The sequence below is a fragment of the Zalophus californianus genome, chromosome 8 (genome assembly GCF_009762305.2).
Source record: "Zalophus californianus isolate mZalCal1 chromosome 8, mZalCal1.pri.v2, whole genome shotgun sequence".
Taxonomy (NCBI): Eukaryota; Metazoa; Chordata; class Mammalia; order Carnivora; family Otariidae; genus Zalophus; species Zalophus californianus.
In genome coordinates this window covers 126482406-126498632 of record NC_045602.1, presented here as the reverse complement: position 1 = coordinate 126498632, position 16227 = coordinate 126482406, and the positions used below count along the sequence as shown (strand labels likewise).

Here is a 16227-nt window from a genome sequence, read left to right as displayed (position 1 = left end):
AATACACAGTGAAAGAATGATGGATGGAGAGCCACCCCACATGACTGAACGCACTTCTTATCCTGCAGAGCGGGAGGTGGGTGTCAGAATGGGGGAGGGGGGACGTGTTTGCCCTTCAACCTCCACAGCCTTGGAAGTCCTGAGGCAGTAAGTCCTATCTCTATTTGCAGAGCTAGTAAACACTGGCCTGAGAGTGATCCAAACGCAAGTTCAAGTTCATGTCTGCACAAGTCTTTATTATCAGGATTGGTGCCAAAATTCACTTCCCACTTGAAGATGGGTCCCAGCAGCTCATACCCTTCAGTGGGACTCAGAAAGGCTGCTGTGGGGAGCCAGAGGTGACAGCAGAAGTGGAGAAGAGAGCGAGAGAGCGTGCATGGACTTTGGGTGAGGCTGGGGGACAGGATTCTGCCAGACCACTAAGAGGCTCGTTGCATGTGCAGTAAAATCTAAACCAGCACCCACACTTGGCCATGAAGATTGTATAAGATGATCCCCACAACACCATGTGGCACAGGGTAAGTGTGTGGTCAGTGTTAGCTGACAGTGTCACCAGCAAACTCTGATGCAGGCCTTTACGGGGAAGCTATTGCACAGGCCGGGCATCAATGCGCATCAGTCCCTTTCTCTACACATACTCCGAGATCGTCTGCTGTCCCTTCGCAATGTTTTTCCCTGAAAAGCTGCCCTTGGTATCCATCTTTATCGTTTCCTTAATTCCTCAATGAAAAATTTAAAAAGATAAAGTGACAAGACTTGCAAATAGATTTTTTTTTAAAAGAGAAGTACAATCACTCATTAGCCCACAGCTTTGTCATAACTCCTTCATTCTTACATATTAGTTTTCAGATCCTTGATGGTCATTTTCACCAGTTTTCATCAAAGGAAAAAAATACCAGGAGGAGGATCCCCCAAATTACTGCCACCAACCCTCTACTCCACGCATCAGCCCCAACATCCCAGCTCCCAAGGGGCTGTAAGAAGGGAAGGGGTCCTAGTTGGTCAAAGAGCGGAGGTGAGGACAGAAGAATCCAGTAAGCCAGTTGCTTAGGGGCCGTGGGATGGGAATAACTACACACTGGAGTTTTCTTCCCTAAGGTGACCCTAGGGTGACAGGGAGCGCTGAATCTCCTGCATGGAATTACAGCTTCTTTACCTGCCTGCCCCAAACTCCCACCATCTGGCATTTCTCTGAGTCTACGAGGGTCTTGCCTTTTCTATCACACTTAAATCAAAACCAGCTCCTCCCACAGCCCTCAGGACCCTGCATGATTTGGCTCTGTTCTCTAAGACTCTCTCGTCCCACATCACCTGACCCCGCTCCAGCCTCACTGGTCTCCATTCTGTGCCGCAAACATACCAAGACCTTTCCCCGCATACAGCTTTTGCACAGGCCATTCCCTCTGCCTGGAATGCTCTTCCTCCAGGTCTGCACAGGGCTGGCTCCGCATCACCCTTCGGGTCTCTGTCCAATGTCATCTCTTCAGAGTCTTCCCTGATGACTCCCTCCACAATTACATATCTCACCATTCCTGACCCTTCAATGGCCCATCATTTTCTACCCAAACACCATGTTTATTTGTTTCACGGCATTCAACCTCTTCCAAAATCAGCTGGTTTATTTGTTGCCTTGTTTATTGCCACTCTCTCCCTCCTGCCATGTACTTGCTATGAGGGCAGATCTCATATCTTTTCTGTTCTGTCTGCCGCTCTAACTCCTCGAGATAGATTCTGGCACATAGTAGGTGCTCAAGAAATCTGGCAAGTAAATGAATGAATGACTGACCACCTAACTTAGTGCCTTAGATGTGGACAGGAAGGGGCCGCAGCGCCACACTGACCGTGCATCTGGTAGGTGTACGGGCTCTGTCCAGCGGGTGGGGTGCTGAAGCTGGAGCCGTAGCTGAGGAATCCACTCTGGCTGGGGGAATGGTTCAAGCTGTCTTCTGTCTTGATGCCTTGGAAGGAGGAAAAAGAAGCACCGGGGACACATGATTAGGATGCTTCCCTGTCACTTACAGAAGAACTACTGAGTCAAGAGAGCACACAATTTTATCAGCGTCTAAACCAGGAGCTACAAACTGGTAGTTTGTCAGGCAAAGTTAGTCTATAGACGTATTTTGCTTGACCTGCCTATTTTTAAGGAAAACCTGAAATGAGTTGCTTTTGTTTAAAAATCAGGAGATTTCACCAAAAAATCTGGACTTATGGCTTCAATTGAGCAACAAGACGGTCTAGCAACACCATGCCTGCATTCCCATGGGAAGACAGACTGTCCCTGTAGGTTCCCCAGGTCACCACAAATTCTGCACTGTCTCTGAGACATTAATGCTGGTTTTAAGGTGCTGTTTTTTCGTTGCAGTTGTATTTTTTTTTTTTTTTTTTTTACATCCCAGGACATTGTCAAAAGTGGGGAAGGGAAAGGCAGGTCAAGAGAGGCTCATATTTTGCACATGCAATCAGCTTCGTGCTTCCTGCCTGGCTCTGAGGGTAGCGAGTTTTCAACCTCCTACTCTATGGAGTAGTGCCATGTATGGTTAATGTCCAGCAGGATTTGGGGGGAATGTGTCAAATGAACCATCTTTCCTCTGTAAAGATGACTTTCACTCTTACTGCGTGTGAAACCTGTTTCTCCAAAAGCCACAGTTAAAAATGTGTCCCCTCTCCAGCCAAAGTCTGACATGCTTCCCCAAAGCACAGGCACCAATTCTATGAGCAACAGGCTAGAGAAGGGACTGTATTGAGGGAGGAGGCCTGATCCATCATCAGTAGCCTACATATTGTGTCTTTATTGAAAATGTAATAAACTGTTTATCTTACAGGTGTCAAATAGTATCTTAAAGTTGTTTACATCTCTTCAAAGGACATTTCTAGTTCTGGGGCCAGTTTTGTAACTGTGGTTCCTTCCTTTTCACCCATTCAGTCTTGTGAATGAAGACAATAATTCCAAACCATGGGGGAGCAAAGGAAAGGAGGAGGAAAGTCCCTGCTTTCAACCCCCAGAAACTTCTCTGGAAGAAAAGCCCACCCTTGCATTTTAGAGGCAGCACTGAGGCTGGCCCACTGTTCTCTCTTGAGCAGAACAGGAAGATGTCAAAGGATTCTATAAGACAGACATGGTGAAGTCTATTGTGATCAGAGTATTGAGTTCTTTCTCTTGGTTCCTGAGTTTCCAATGTCACCCACCATCAGATGCCAACAGATTAACTTCCTGTTTGGGCAGACTCCTCCTTCTTTGTTAAGAAATTCAGATGTACTCAGGTAGATTGAAAAAACACAATCACAATATTTTGCAGCTCCTCTTGTCAAGAGGTAGAGTCTATTTTCACACTCCTAGAATCTCCACTGGCCTTGTGACTTGTTTTGACTGGTAGAAGTGGCTGAGTGATGGGGGTTTTGGAGACTAGGCGTCAAGTGGCTTTGAAGCTTCTACCTCTGCCCTTCTGGAAACCTGACACCAGCATGCTGTGAGCAAGCACAGGATTAAAGGCCAGGTTGAAAGAGAGGCTCAGCCATGCCAGCCGACTTGCCAGCCAAATACAGGTGCATGAGAGAAACCAGGGGAGACCAGCAGAAAGCCCATCCAGTCAACCCAAAGCAGCCCAGAAATAATATATCAGAGTGCTGTTTTAAGTGATTAAGTTCTGGGTATAATAGATAAACAAGTTGTGGTACAAATAATGGAATATTATACATCAGTGAAAATGAATGACCTATAGCAGCATGCATGAACAGGGATAAATTTCACAGACACACGTTGGGTAGAAAAAGCAAGTGTCAAAAAAATGGATACTAGGGGCACCGGGGTGGCTCAGTTGGTTGAGCGTCCGACTCTTGATTTCAGCTCAGGTCATGATCTCAGGGTTGTGGGATTGAGCCCTGTGTCAGGCTCTATGCTGGGCACGGTGCCTGCTTAGGATTCTCTCTCTCCTTTTCCCTCTGCCCCTCCTACCACGCCCCCCCACCCCCGAAGGCTGGGCTGGCTTGCACTCTCTCTCTCTCAAAAAAAGAATGGCTACTAAAAGAAACAATGTATATAAAATTATAAAACATGCAAAATAATACTCTACATAAGCCCAGGGCTAAAAGTGACCCACTGCCTGTTTTTGACAATAAAGTTTTATTGAAACAGACACATCTATTGATTTACGTACTATGGCTCCTTCTGCATTACAATGGAACAGTTGGGTAGTTGTGATGGACAGTGTATTGCCTGCAAAGCTAAAAATATTTATTGTCAGGCTCTTCACAGAAAAAATTTGCTGACCTCTATTCTACCTAAAGAAATGCAGAGGAATGATAAACGTCAAATCCAGGAATGTGGGTTATCTCTGAGTAGAAAGGAAAATAACCTTTTGTTTTTTACTTCTTAAGTTGGATGGTCAGTCCATGGGCATTTATAGTATTACTCTTTATGCTTTTACAGATGTCTTAAATGTTGCATAATAAACTGAGGAAAAACATATTCAATACCCCTAACCTCCTTCCCTCTAGTTTGTTCAAATGTGTTATTTCCTTGAAGCTGTTTCAACAAAAGTAAATAATGCTATTTGCCAAGCAGCAATGAGAAAAGTTTCCTAACAAGATTCAACAAGGTTTGTCCAGACAATGAACAAACACTGCTTGCTTGGGCACAGGCATATGTGAAGGAAAACAGCTTTTCATCTTACCTGTCATTATTCAGTGACATGAACATTCCAGGTGTGTGTGGCAGCCTGGCCCCTACAGCACTGATTGAGCATTTCCCTTGGGCCGGCCCTGTGAGCTAAGCCCTTCATATAGGTCAAGGGCTGACAAATTATGGTTGGTGGGCCAAACCTGACTCACTTCCTGTTTGTGTAAATAAAGTTTTATTGGAACACAGACACACCCATTCGTTTACATATTGTCTGGCTGCTTTCACACTACGGTGGTAGAGTTGAATAGCTGTGACCGAGGCTGTATGGTCCACAAGGCCAGAAATAACCATCGGGATCTTTACAGAAAATGGCAGCTGACCTCTGATACAGACAGTCTCATTTAATCTTCACAATAACAGTGAGGAGGCCAGACTTGGTATCACTCCCACTGTATGAATGAGGAAACAGAGATGGCTTGCCCAGTGTGTTAGGACCAGCAAGTGGCAGAGGTGGCGTGTGAGCCCAGGACATGTGCTCTTACCACCTGCCATGCTTTGTCTGGGAACAAGGCTACTTTTCTCTTTTACACCGAAAAATAATATGGCTTCATTTTCCCTGGCTGTCAGCCAGCTGGGCTAACTTAGGGTGATTATATCACGAGTCTTCCAGCACAGGAGGGACAGAAAGTTGGAAATGGTGTCCACACCTGTTGGTGGAGGTCTGTCACTGGTAATCCCCCAGCATTTACGGGATGCAGGCTTGGGCAGCGGAGCTCAGTGGTTAAGAGCTTGGACTCCAGGGCCAGGCTGCCTGGGTTTAATGCCACCAACCAGCTGGGCGACCCTGGGCGATTTATTTACCCTCCCTGGTAAGGACACAGAGCACTGAGGGACTGAGGGTGGCAGCAACTCCACGCTGGTGACTATTACCAATGCCTGGCCTGTTGCTCTCCCAGGACACATCACTCCTATCTCTAGAATTGCTCCTGCAGCTGTCTCCCTCAGTCTGTGCACTGTCCTGCCCCAGGCCTCCACCATCACCCCGTCCACCTGCTTCCTTGGTCTCCCACTGGCCTGACTGCTTCCCTCTTCCTTCCCTCCGATCCAGGCTCCCCACGGTGACCAAAGCAATCTTGAAAAAACCCAGATTGTAGAATATAGCCCTCTGCTTATAAACCTGCCAATGAGTTCCCCCATTTCACTTGGAATAAAATCCCAAACCCTTCTCCGGCCTTGAGGGCTCTGCCTATCTCTCCTACCTCAGCCCCCACTGTGCTTCAGCTCCGGGGCTTCTTGGACTCGCCAAATTCCTCCCCATCTCAGGGGCCTTCCCGTGGGCGATCCCCCTGCCTGGATGCTGTCTCAGTTCTCAGCTGAATCAGCTCCTCATCTAAAAGACCTCCCTGATGCTGGATCCTGGATGAAGTCTTCCTTCTTCTGTTCTTTCTCATGACCTACTTCTCTTCCCTGTATCACACATCATAGTTTGAAACACATAAAGATTTTTACATCTTTAATTTTTTTTCTCCCTTTAGGCTGGGGGTGCAAATTCAAATGTCTTCAGGGGACCGGCAGCTAATTCAAATGAGTCATGTGGGCTGGGTGGGGAGCATGACGAATTTAGGCTAATGGGGTCAGCCCTACTCAGGGCCACCTATTCCCAACACAAAAACTGTGGGCTCAGTGTTGCCTGATCATCTCTCTTTTTAAAGACGTTAGAAATACAAATTTTTATGTTAGCATTTCACATTTTAAAATTGGCAATTAATTTTTAAAATGCCAAGTGTATTTTATAGGTTAAGAGAGCTACCCACATTACCCATTGGCTTTCACTTTTCAGCTTCTGTTCCAGACTATAAGCTCCAGGGAGGGCCCATTCTGCTTTGTTGGCCTCTGTGTGCCCAGCACATGACCCAATGTCATGAAGGAATGAAGGAATGAATGAATGATAAATGAACACGTGAACAGAGCAGAAGTAGAGAGGGAGAAAAGGGAGGGGAAAAAATACAAGATTGGGTCTCTGCACTCAAGCCACACCATCTGGTTGGGAAGATGACATGAGATATTAATGTAACAGTTGAGGAAACTGAGGCATGGGGAGATCAGAGGCAGCTGGGCCTGGAAGCTAGGTCTCCTGCCTACCAATCCTACCTTCTGTCCACTAGACATCTGTGGTTTCTACCTGTCCCCTCCTCTTCCCCTACCTCACATTCAGGTTGGTTCTTTTTCTTGGGTGAGTTTGCTCTCTTGGTTCCATATGGCCCAATGTGGCCTATCCAGAGCATTCTATCTTCTCTGCCCCAGTGTCCAGGTCAGCGATGGCTTTGGAAGTCCAGTCGGAGGAATCCCCAGGATGGTGCAGAAAGTCCTGGATGAGAGAAGCTCTCTTTTGGGGGGAGTTACAACTTGGAACTGCTGGGGCTGTCTTTGGTACCCTAGTGGGAAGGCCTGTCTGAGACTGAAGCTTAACCTTCCAAAGGAAAGCAGAGAGACTGATGTCTCATAGTATCACTTGAGTACCTGGATTTAAGCTCTGCCTGAAGCTAGTACCCTAAGATGTTCAGCTGTGTTTGCAATAAACACCCTTATTTCCTTAAGCTAATTAACACTGGGTTTTTGTCATTTGTTACCAAAAGAGTTTTTGATTGGTACATCAGTTAAAATGGGCAGGACTATCATGAGGCAGTGTCATGGTTAATTTTACGTGTCACCCTCCGTGGGCTACAACGTGCCCAGACATTTGGTCAAACATTATTCTGGGTGTATCTGTGTGAGAGCATCTCTGAAGGAGATTAACATTTGAATCTGTAGACTGAATAAAGCAGATTGCCCTCCCTAATGTGGATGGGCCTCATCTCATCAACTGAAGACCCAAATAGAACAAAAAGGCTGAGTAAGAGGGGACTCCTTCTGCCTGAGTGCTTGAGCTGGGACATGGGTCTTTTCCCGCCTTCAGACCGAAGCTGAAAAGTCAGCCCTTCTTGAGTCTTGGGCCTGTCTGCTTTTAGTCCAGAAGTGACACCATCAGCCCTCTTGTTCTCAGGCCTTTGGACTCAAACTGGAATGACACCTTTGGCTTTCCTGGGTCTCCAGCTTCCCGACTGCAGATCTTGTAACTTCTCAGCCTCCATAATTGGGTGAACCAATTCCTATGATACCTCTCTCTCTTTAGATATAGATGTAGAGACATAAGATATCTTCATTCCATCGGTTCTTCTTCTCCGGAGAACCCTGAACAGTACAGACAGGGGCAGGTGAGCCTCGGGTGGTGGGCCAGGTTCCCTGATTCTCTGGTTCTTAGTAGGAAGGTTCTCACAGTCAAGGCCTGTAGGTCTGTTGTTTTCGTCTTCCTGGCATCCATTAATTTTCCTTTGAGAGAACCATCCCTCTCCCTCAGATACGATCCACGTGCTTCAGCCTCCTTATTTCTCACACTTTGACCTCCTGGCCTAGACTGAAACGTTGTCACATGACCCAGTCTGGGCCAGCGAGGGCTGCGGGGGAAGCCGGTGGGACTGCTGGGAAGGAGGCACTCTCCTTCCACCGGGTGTGCTGAGCTGAACGGATACAGACCCGGAGTGACAGGCGCTATCTTTGCTGCCACCTGGGAAGAACCTGTGTGGGACTGGCGCCAACTCAGAGGAAAACATCCGAACCTGGAGCAGGATGTGGTACTCCCGACAGCCCCCGAGCACCTGGATCCAGCCATACTTGATGTTGACTGTACCTCTAGATTTCTCAGTATGTGAATCATTAAATTTCCATTTTTCCTAAGCCAGCTTGGGTTAAGTTTCTTAGTCTTGCAATCAAAAGAGGTCTTGATATAGTTCGTTGAACTAGAACCATATTTAAATATGTCTGTCTTTTCCCTCTATTTCCAACCCCAAATTAGGCTGGCTGCATTTGCCATTTTGCATTTAACTGAGGCAACCGGACAGAAGAAAGACCATGACGTTGGGGACCCCAGCGGAAAAGCCAGGGCTTGGTCTGGTACTCACTGTAAGAAGGGATTCCATAGGCTTGCGCTGGAGGTGGGTAGGTGGTGTAGGGGGCAGCTTGCTGGATCCCCGCACTGTACTGTGTCTGGCCGTAGGCTGCCATGGCCGTGGCAGGCTGGCTGGGCAGGACGTGTGGGCAAGGTCTGCATGGAAAGAGAGAAGATTAATCCAAACCCAGCGCAGCATCCCTTCCTCCTTGTTTTCCTTTGGGTACCTGCTCTTTCCAGGGCAGAGGCAACTTACGTGTTCATCAAATCCCATTTCATTTTCCTCTTCCTGGGCACCAGGAAGATTTTATTTCTTGTCTGCCTTGCAGTCAGATTCCACCATGGGACCAGATTCTGCCCCACAGAATGTATAAGCCTCTCCCAGTTCTGGCTAATAAAACCATCCCCTGCGACCCTCCTGTCCTCTCTCCTCTTTGGGTGGCAACTGTCAAGATTGAGGTAGCAGACCTATAGTGTGGATTATCTCCTGGATCCCGCGTCAGCATGTAGAGGACACCTGCCCTGGGGAGCTTCATTTAATCCACACTGAACTTCCAGTGAGTAAGAAATAAGCCTTTGTCGTGTGACGTCACTGGGTCCACGCCACTGATGACTGCAGCCTATCCGTCCTATCTCATCTACCCTTAGACATCTTCCCAATTGATGTCCTGCTCTTAGCCAAGGGGGGGGACTTGTGAGGGAAGAGCATGTCCTGCTCTTAGCCAAGGGGGGGGACTTGTGAGGGAAGAGCATGTCCTGCTCTTAGCCAAGGGGGGGACTTGTGAGGGAAGAGCATCCAATCAGATTCTGTCTTGGGAATTTAAATCTTGGGCTGAAGAGTTCCCTCCAGCAGCTACACTCCAAAGACCCTGTCTTTTCATTCCTTCCTATTGCTTGGATCCCAGAAGCTGTCCTTTTCTTGGTCTTTCTCAAGGTCTGATTATTCTGCTTTCACTTACACTGGAAGCTACTCCCGATTTTCCAGGAAAAGTCCTTTTGGGTTGACATCAGCTGGAGCCTATATTCTGTTACATGCAACGCAGGGACACAAATGGATTCTGCTCTCCATGGTGAATGACAGGTTCCATAAAGGCCTAGGATTTAAAGGTCCACCTCCTAAGACATCTGTAACGAGTGCTTCCAATCACTGCGTTCTTACCACAGGCTCGGATTTTGTCCCATAGACCTGATGCATGCAGTGTATCTCACTGGATGCTCACATCAGCTCTCTGGGGTAGGGGTTCTTGTAACTCCCATTTTTGAGAAGAGGAAACCACAGCTCAGAGACCTGGAGTCACAGCTAGAAAGTGGGGGAATTTAGAATTTAAACTCGGGACTCTGACTACAGAGTCCACATTTGCAACTGTGCTGCTTCTCACTTAGAGGACTGAGCTTGACTCAGCCCTACAGGCAGCAATAAGTCAAGTCAAGGTGGGTTATTCTAGCAGGAAGGGGACAAGATGGTGGCCCAGGAGCCATACGTGGTCCATGGATCCACGGATATAATTTCTTTGGCTAGTGCAGTTATTGATTTTTTAAAATTTGGATTCATCACTATTATTTTCAAACCATGAGGCTTCTCTCTTCCTCCCTCTCTCTCTCTCTCTCACACACACCCCTACAAAGCAGAAGCTTTAGCAAGCCTAGGTCTGTACCCCTGTATGACTTTATCAACCCATCTGAGCAGCGGCCACTTCTCTATCGCACTCCGTCTGCAAGAGCCCCTACAGGGTCCACCTCCTTTAGTAATAAAAACAGCCAAAAATTTTTGTGCCTATTATGTACCAGGCACTGTCCTAATTCCTTTCAGCGTATTGGCTCATTTAAACCTCATAACAATTATGACAATCCCTGGAGGCAGTTACTACTCCTACTCCCATTTTACAGATAAGAAAACGGAGGCCGAGAGAGACTAAGGAACCTACTAATCGCGCACAGCTGATGCAGAGGCCGTGCCCTTCACCACTCCCTGGTGCCAGTCTCTCCTGTGAGCTCCCACACCTGGACATTAGGGCCATCTGCACCCAACATCCCGTATCTAGCTGCTCTAACCAGAGAGCCTGCCAGTAGATGGTAATGAGATCCCCAACTCCAGGTCGGGTTCCATTCTGGTTACATCTCCTTAGTTAAAACCTGTTCGTTACCGGAACTCCTCCTCCATAAGAAGCCTCATGGCAGGTGTGAGGTAGGTACAAAACTTTACAGAATTTACAAAAAGATGTTCTCCTGTCCCTCTTTCCTTTCAACTACTACTGTGATAGAGGGTTGGGGAACTTGTTCCAAAGCGTGTAACAAACTCATTTGACTTGGAGACGCCCGACCCAGTCCTGGACGGTTTCATCCACCAGTGTCCTGCTCGGTGCAGTGCCCGAGGGTGAATGCCGAGGGTCGGCACTTAGTGCTGAGCACAGAACCCTATCTGACCCTGCTCCCAATTTACACCTGTCCTTGGAACTAGAAGGCACTCAACTCCGGTTTCCCATCAGAAGCCCTTTCCCCCTCGAGAAAGAGGAGCAGAACCCGAAGGCCTTGAAGAAAAGTTGAGATACATTTGACAGACCTCTGTTGCTACTAACGACCCCCAAAACATCTGCAGGGAAAGGAAGGCCGAGAAAGTGTGCTCCTTCTAAGCAGCTTCTCCGGTGTTGTCAAGGGAAGTGCACATCCACATCTGGAGGAGCGGACCCTCCAGACCGAGGGCACCTTGGCCACCAGGCTGGGCCCACCACCGGGCCTCCCACGCTGCGGGCTGCAGGCTGGCAGCTCCCCGACAGCTCTCAGTGAGCCGTGGCCACCAGGGAGCTCCCTCTGCCCCTTGCACACCGCTGGTGGCACACTGATGTTGCCCACCCATGTGAGGGGGTCTCTGCTTTACTGGCCTGTCTCCTCCCCTCAATGGGCAGCTCCCCGAGGGCAGGGGCCCCGCCTCACCCATCTCCGGGACTCGCGGTCCCATGTGGAATGTGGCCTGAAGGAGTGCTGGGTGGGTGTTGGTACCAGAAGAGAGGATGAAAGAGGAAGGAGAGGGATGAAGGCGACAGGGAGGCAGAGAGAGCAGGACAGGGAGGGAAGGGGGAGACAGAGTGAAGAAGGGAGGAGAAAGGAAGGAGGAAGGGGCAGAAGGAGGGAGGCAGGGATGAAGGGAGGACGGGAAGAACTGAGAAAGGGTCTGCCCAGGAAAGGAGAGGAAGGGGAGGGAAAGAGAAAGAAAGACTAACAAAGAGAACAAAGAGAAGAAGGGAGAAAACAGCCAACACGCAACGCTCTGCTCCAGGCTCCATCCTAAAGCCCTTTTGACATGTTCTAGCTCATTTCATGGGGCAGGCATCGTGATGGTCCCCCTCTTCCAGATGGGGAGACTGAGGCCCGTGAGGTGGAGTTGCGCGCTCCAGGTGGCTTAGTGGGGAAGTGCTGGTGCTGGGACTCCCCTCTGGGACTCTGACCCCAGAGCCTCTGCCCGGCAAGGGGGAGAAAGGGACACCCAGGCAGAAGGAGCCGGGCCGGGGTGCTCACCTTGCGAAGAGCTGAGACACACTCGGAGAGGCCGATGTGGTGATGCCTGGAGGGAAAAGAAAAATTGGAAGGGCTTTAGCTGTCAGAGTGCTGACCCACAGAAGCTGTGACTTTAGAGGCTGACCTGAGTGGGAAGAAACTCAGAGAACTGCTGCCAGGGACTTTCTCAACCACAAAAGCTCATCCGAGGCACAACATTTGAGCACTTTCCTTCTTGAAAACCCTTTCTGGGTGACTTCTGTCTCCAGGTACTAATTGAAGGACTACACATAAAGAGCCTATAGCATCTTGAAACATCAGAGTAGAACACTCCCCCTTACCCCTTGCATGGATGGGGACACTGAGGCCAAAGGGACAGAAAGAACATGCTCAGGTGAAGTCACATAATTAGAGAGCAGCACAGCTGGGACCTGAACCAGGTTTCCTGACTCCCAGGCTGGTGCCATTTCCACTCCTGGATGGAGAACTGCTCCCTTCCCTGCCTCAAAGGCAACCCCAAGAACCCAAGAATGGCAGACACCAGCTGATTTTGATTATCCGACATTCATTTCCCTTCTTCTGATGACATCTTGATGTTCTTCCTCTCCCACCCTAGTTTCGGTCCAGGGCGTTCAGGTGGGGCTGGCCCCAGTACTCAGGGGAAGGCACCTCTTGGCTCATCTCCTAGGCTCCAGCTCGGGTGTGAAGCAGGAAGACAGAAGAGGCCTGAGCTGATTCAAGTGTATCCCTGGGCCCACAGCATGTGACTGTCACTGGGAGATAATAATGCAAGAGGTGACGAACAGGTGATGGAATTAAGCTGGGAGGGAGATTTTCAAGAGGCTAATTTTACAAATGGACAGTCCACTGGGGACTGTGCTCTGTCATCTTGAACACTGCAACTCAATTCCTCACGGGGAAGGCCTGGAAAATACTAGATAACATGTTTTCTGATTGTACCAACCTGCCAATTCACACTCCCTCGTGTGCAGGGCAGTGCCTATGTCCTGGGGTACGTGGCTGGGGGCACGTCTGCCTCCTGAGAAATGCTCCAAGGTCTCCGGAGCTCCAAGCCTCTCTCACCCCTGAAGTTGGAGGCTCAGAACAGCAACCTGCAATTCCAGCTCTGTCACTCAGTAGCAGTGAGAGTTTGGGCAGCTTGCCTAGAGTCTCTAGACCTCAGAGTTCCCTCCTGTGAAATGGGGAAAAATTGATCCCACTAGGATGCGTGTGGATTAAATGAGATGATGATAACGTCCATCATTTATCCAGTGCCTGTTATGTGCCACGCTCTCTTCTAAGTCTGTTACCTTGATCAGTAATTGTTAATCCTCATAATCACCCCATGAGGGGGGTTCTATTCATACCTTACAGGTGAAGAGCTGGAGGCACAGAGACTTTAACTCACCCAAGGCCATGGGTCAGGAGGGGCGGATCCGTGATCTGAACTCAGGTGGCCTGGATCCAGGGCGCTGCAGCCCATGCTGACCCTCACTGTAACAAAGAGCAACTAGCGTCCACGTAGGAGCTCACTTCGTGCCAGGCCCTGCGCTAACCGCTCATAGGCATGACCTCACTCAGTCCCCTCAACAGTGCTACAAGGCAGGCAATGTCACTGTCCCCACGGTACCGAGGAAGAAACTGGGCAAGGCTAAGGACGCTGCTCAAGTCACACAGCCTGTGGGCACTGGAACTGGGACGTGAATCCCAGGGCCATGTGAGTCCCAAGTCCGTTCCCCGAACCGCCACCCTGGCTGAGTCAAATTCTGTTGGGGTCCCAAACCCTTGGGTCGAGGGTGGGAGGCCTGAAGCCCATTCAGGGAGCAACAGCTAGAGCTAGACAATAAAATAGAATAGACAATAGCAGCATGTATTGCCCAGAGTAAAAAGGGTTTGGGTGAGACTTTTGTTCCAGTTACAGACGTGAGAATGTGCTGTGGGGGGGGTGTGCACGGGCATGTGTGTGTGCGTGTGTGAGCTGAATAGCAGTGTAAAAATACATTTCTAACTATATGTCAAGAACAGTCGTGCTCTAATGCCAGGGATAGCCCCTGGCACACAGTAGGTGCTCACTCAATGCTAGTTTCCCTAGCTGGGGCTCGCTGCCCCAGGCAGAACCTCCAGCACCCCAGCCTCAGCCTCCCCCAGGGCTAGAAAATGAACGGCCTCCTTCGGAAGCAGCCACAATGTCATTATGGGTAAAAGCCCATGATCTCAGTACATTTAGTAATACATAAGTTACTGAATTAAACATTTTGAATATGTTTTCTTAAATAAATATGTAAATATTCATAAAAATCACATCTTATGGAAACATTCCTATGGGCTCAGATGAACTTGGCATTCTGTAAATTTGAAGCGTCTTTCTGCCCCAATCTCCGCGCTGTGATTTGCATGTTTGCCTCACTTCTGCTTCCTCTGCTCTGAATTGCTGAGCAACCTGCCTTCCCCACGTGGGTAGGTTTCCCTCTCCTGCTTGCGAGCCTACAATCCTCTCCCCTTCCCGCCCCAGCAACCTCCAAGACGACTGTGCAAGTGAGAGACGGGTATTCAGTAAAAGATTTGCCTTCTGCAGACTGTGGGACTTCTGAAAAACACAGGCTTTTATCTTTTCGGACTGGTAGGGTATTGAACTTTTCATCCCAGGAGACCTGGGGGCAGGGAAGCCTGGAAAATGAGTACATTACATATGCAACGATTCCCCTTCCTTCCTCCCTACCTGTCGCCCTCCCTTCTGCCTTTTATTCCAGGTGGGGATGGCGTACACCTCACTGGGAATCCTGATGGCATGTGACAAGGTGGGGCTTTCAAGCTCCTTCCCTTCTTCAGAGGGCCTGGGTGGGACTGTGTCAAGGACGGTGATGCTCAGTGCTTTGGGCGCAGAGGTAGGGCAGGGCCTTGCCAGGAGCAGAGAGCTTCTCTCTCCATCTGGTGCTCCTGCTGTGGTCCAAGGCTGTGATCATGAAGACCAGGAGGCCTGCCTGACGTTGTCACCATCTGCATACTAGGAAGTGGGCCCGACATGGCGGTCCTGTGGGCAATGCCAGCCCCAGTGTGACATCGCTGTTCAAGTAATAGGTGACATCCTGGTCCTCAGTGTAGCCCAGGATGTCTTTTGGTGATCCCCCAGAGGCCCCGCTTCGCCACTTTCTGAATGCCACTGTATTTGACAGCTTTCTCTAGATGGCGGTCAGAGCCAGACAGACCCACTGAGGCTGGAGACACGGGAGGCCAGGCCACCAAGCTCTCCATGCAGCTGAGGAACAATCCTGCCCACAGCCCTGGCCAGCAGCATGACCACGGTACCACGGTTTGCCAGGGGGGCAGATGGTGGGGGGACCGTGGTCATGAGTCCCTGCACGATGCCAAAGCGTTACAGAGTCCAGCAGTGGGAGTTAGCGGGAGTGCAGGCATGCTGGCCATCTAGAGGAGGTCATACTTCTCAGGGTCACCCCAACACCAACACGGGGCCATTGGCACAAGGGGCAGGTGACCCTTGCACTCCACTCGTCAAAGTGAGCCCCCAGCATCTTCAGGGTGCTGGAAACACTACATTCAGAAGCTGCAGCAGCCCACACTCCTATTGGTGGGCTCTGGAGCCTGATAGACTAGCGTGGACCACAGCTTCTTGTTCTCAATCTTGTTAGTGCCACTGAACTTGCCATGACAGATGAGGCTGAGGTCAATGGAGGCATCACTTATAACCACGTTGCCAGAGGCCAAGCCCTAGGGACCTGACCCAAGGTAGCCAATCTCCAAGCCTCACCATGTGTTTTGGGGGATGTGGCTGACACATAAAATGGGACAGCTAGCTCTCAAGGTGGGAGGGACAGACAGCCTCCTCCATTTACTTCTGAATTTAAAACTCTCAGTCTCCTTTTCCTCCCCAGCTTCCCATGGATAGAGGGAGGATTAGCTAAACCGATGGCCAAAGCCTCTGGAATGAGCTCATTCATTCATTCACTCACTCATTCGCTTATTCATTGCCTACTTGCACCAGGCATGTGATAGGAAGTGGTTTATAACAATGAGCTGAAGCAGTCAGGAACTTCCTGTTCAGTGAGGAAGGTGGATGGCAAACAAAGGATTATGCAAATAAGTCTTAACTACAGTTAGAACAAGCTGCAAAGGA

At 49.4% G+C, this 16227-nt stretch overlaps 1 protein-coding gene across 4 annotated transcripts in view; it reads right to left on the bottom strand.

The window, feature by feature from the left end:
- Window positions 1-16227, bottom strand: part of EYA2 (EYA transcriptional coactivator and phosphatase 2) — a 266106-nt gene that overhangs the window by 157309 nt on the left and 92570 nt on the right. For all 4 annotated transcript variants that reach the window (XM_027622030.2, XM_027622033.2, XM_027622032.2 and 1 more), the window contains exons 3-5: window positions 12117-12162; window positions 8617-8759; window positions 1842-1958 (exon numbers count right to left, since the gene is read on the bottom strand). In XM_027622030.2, coding sequence (XP_027477831.1) covers window positions 1842-1958; window positions 8617-8759; window positions 12117-12162 — 306 coding nt within the window. The remainder of the gene's footprint in view (window positions 1-1841; window positions 1959-8616; window positions 8760-12116; window positions 12163-16227) is intronic.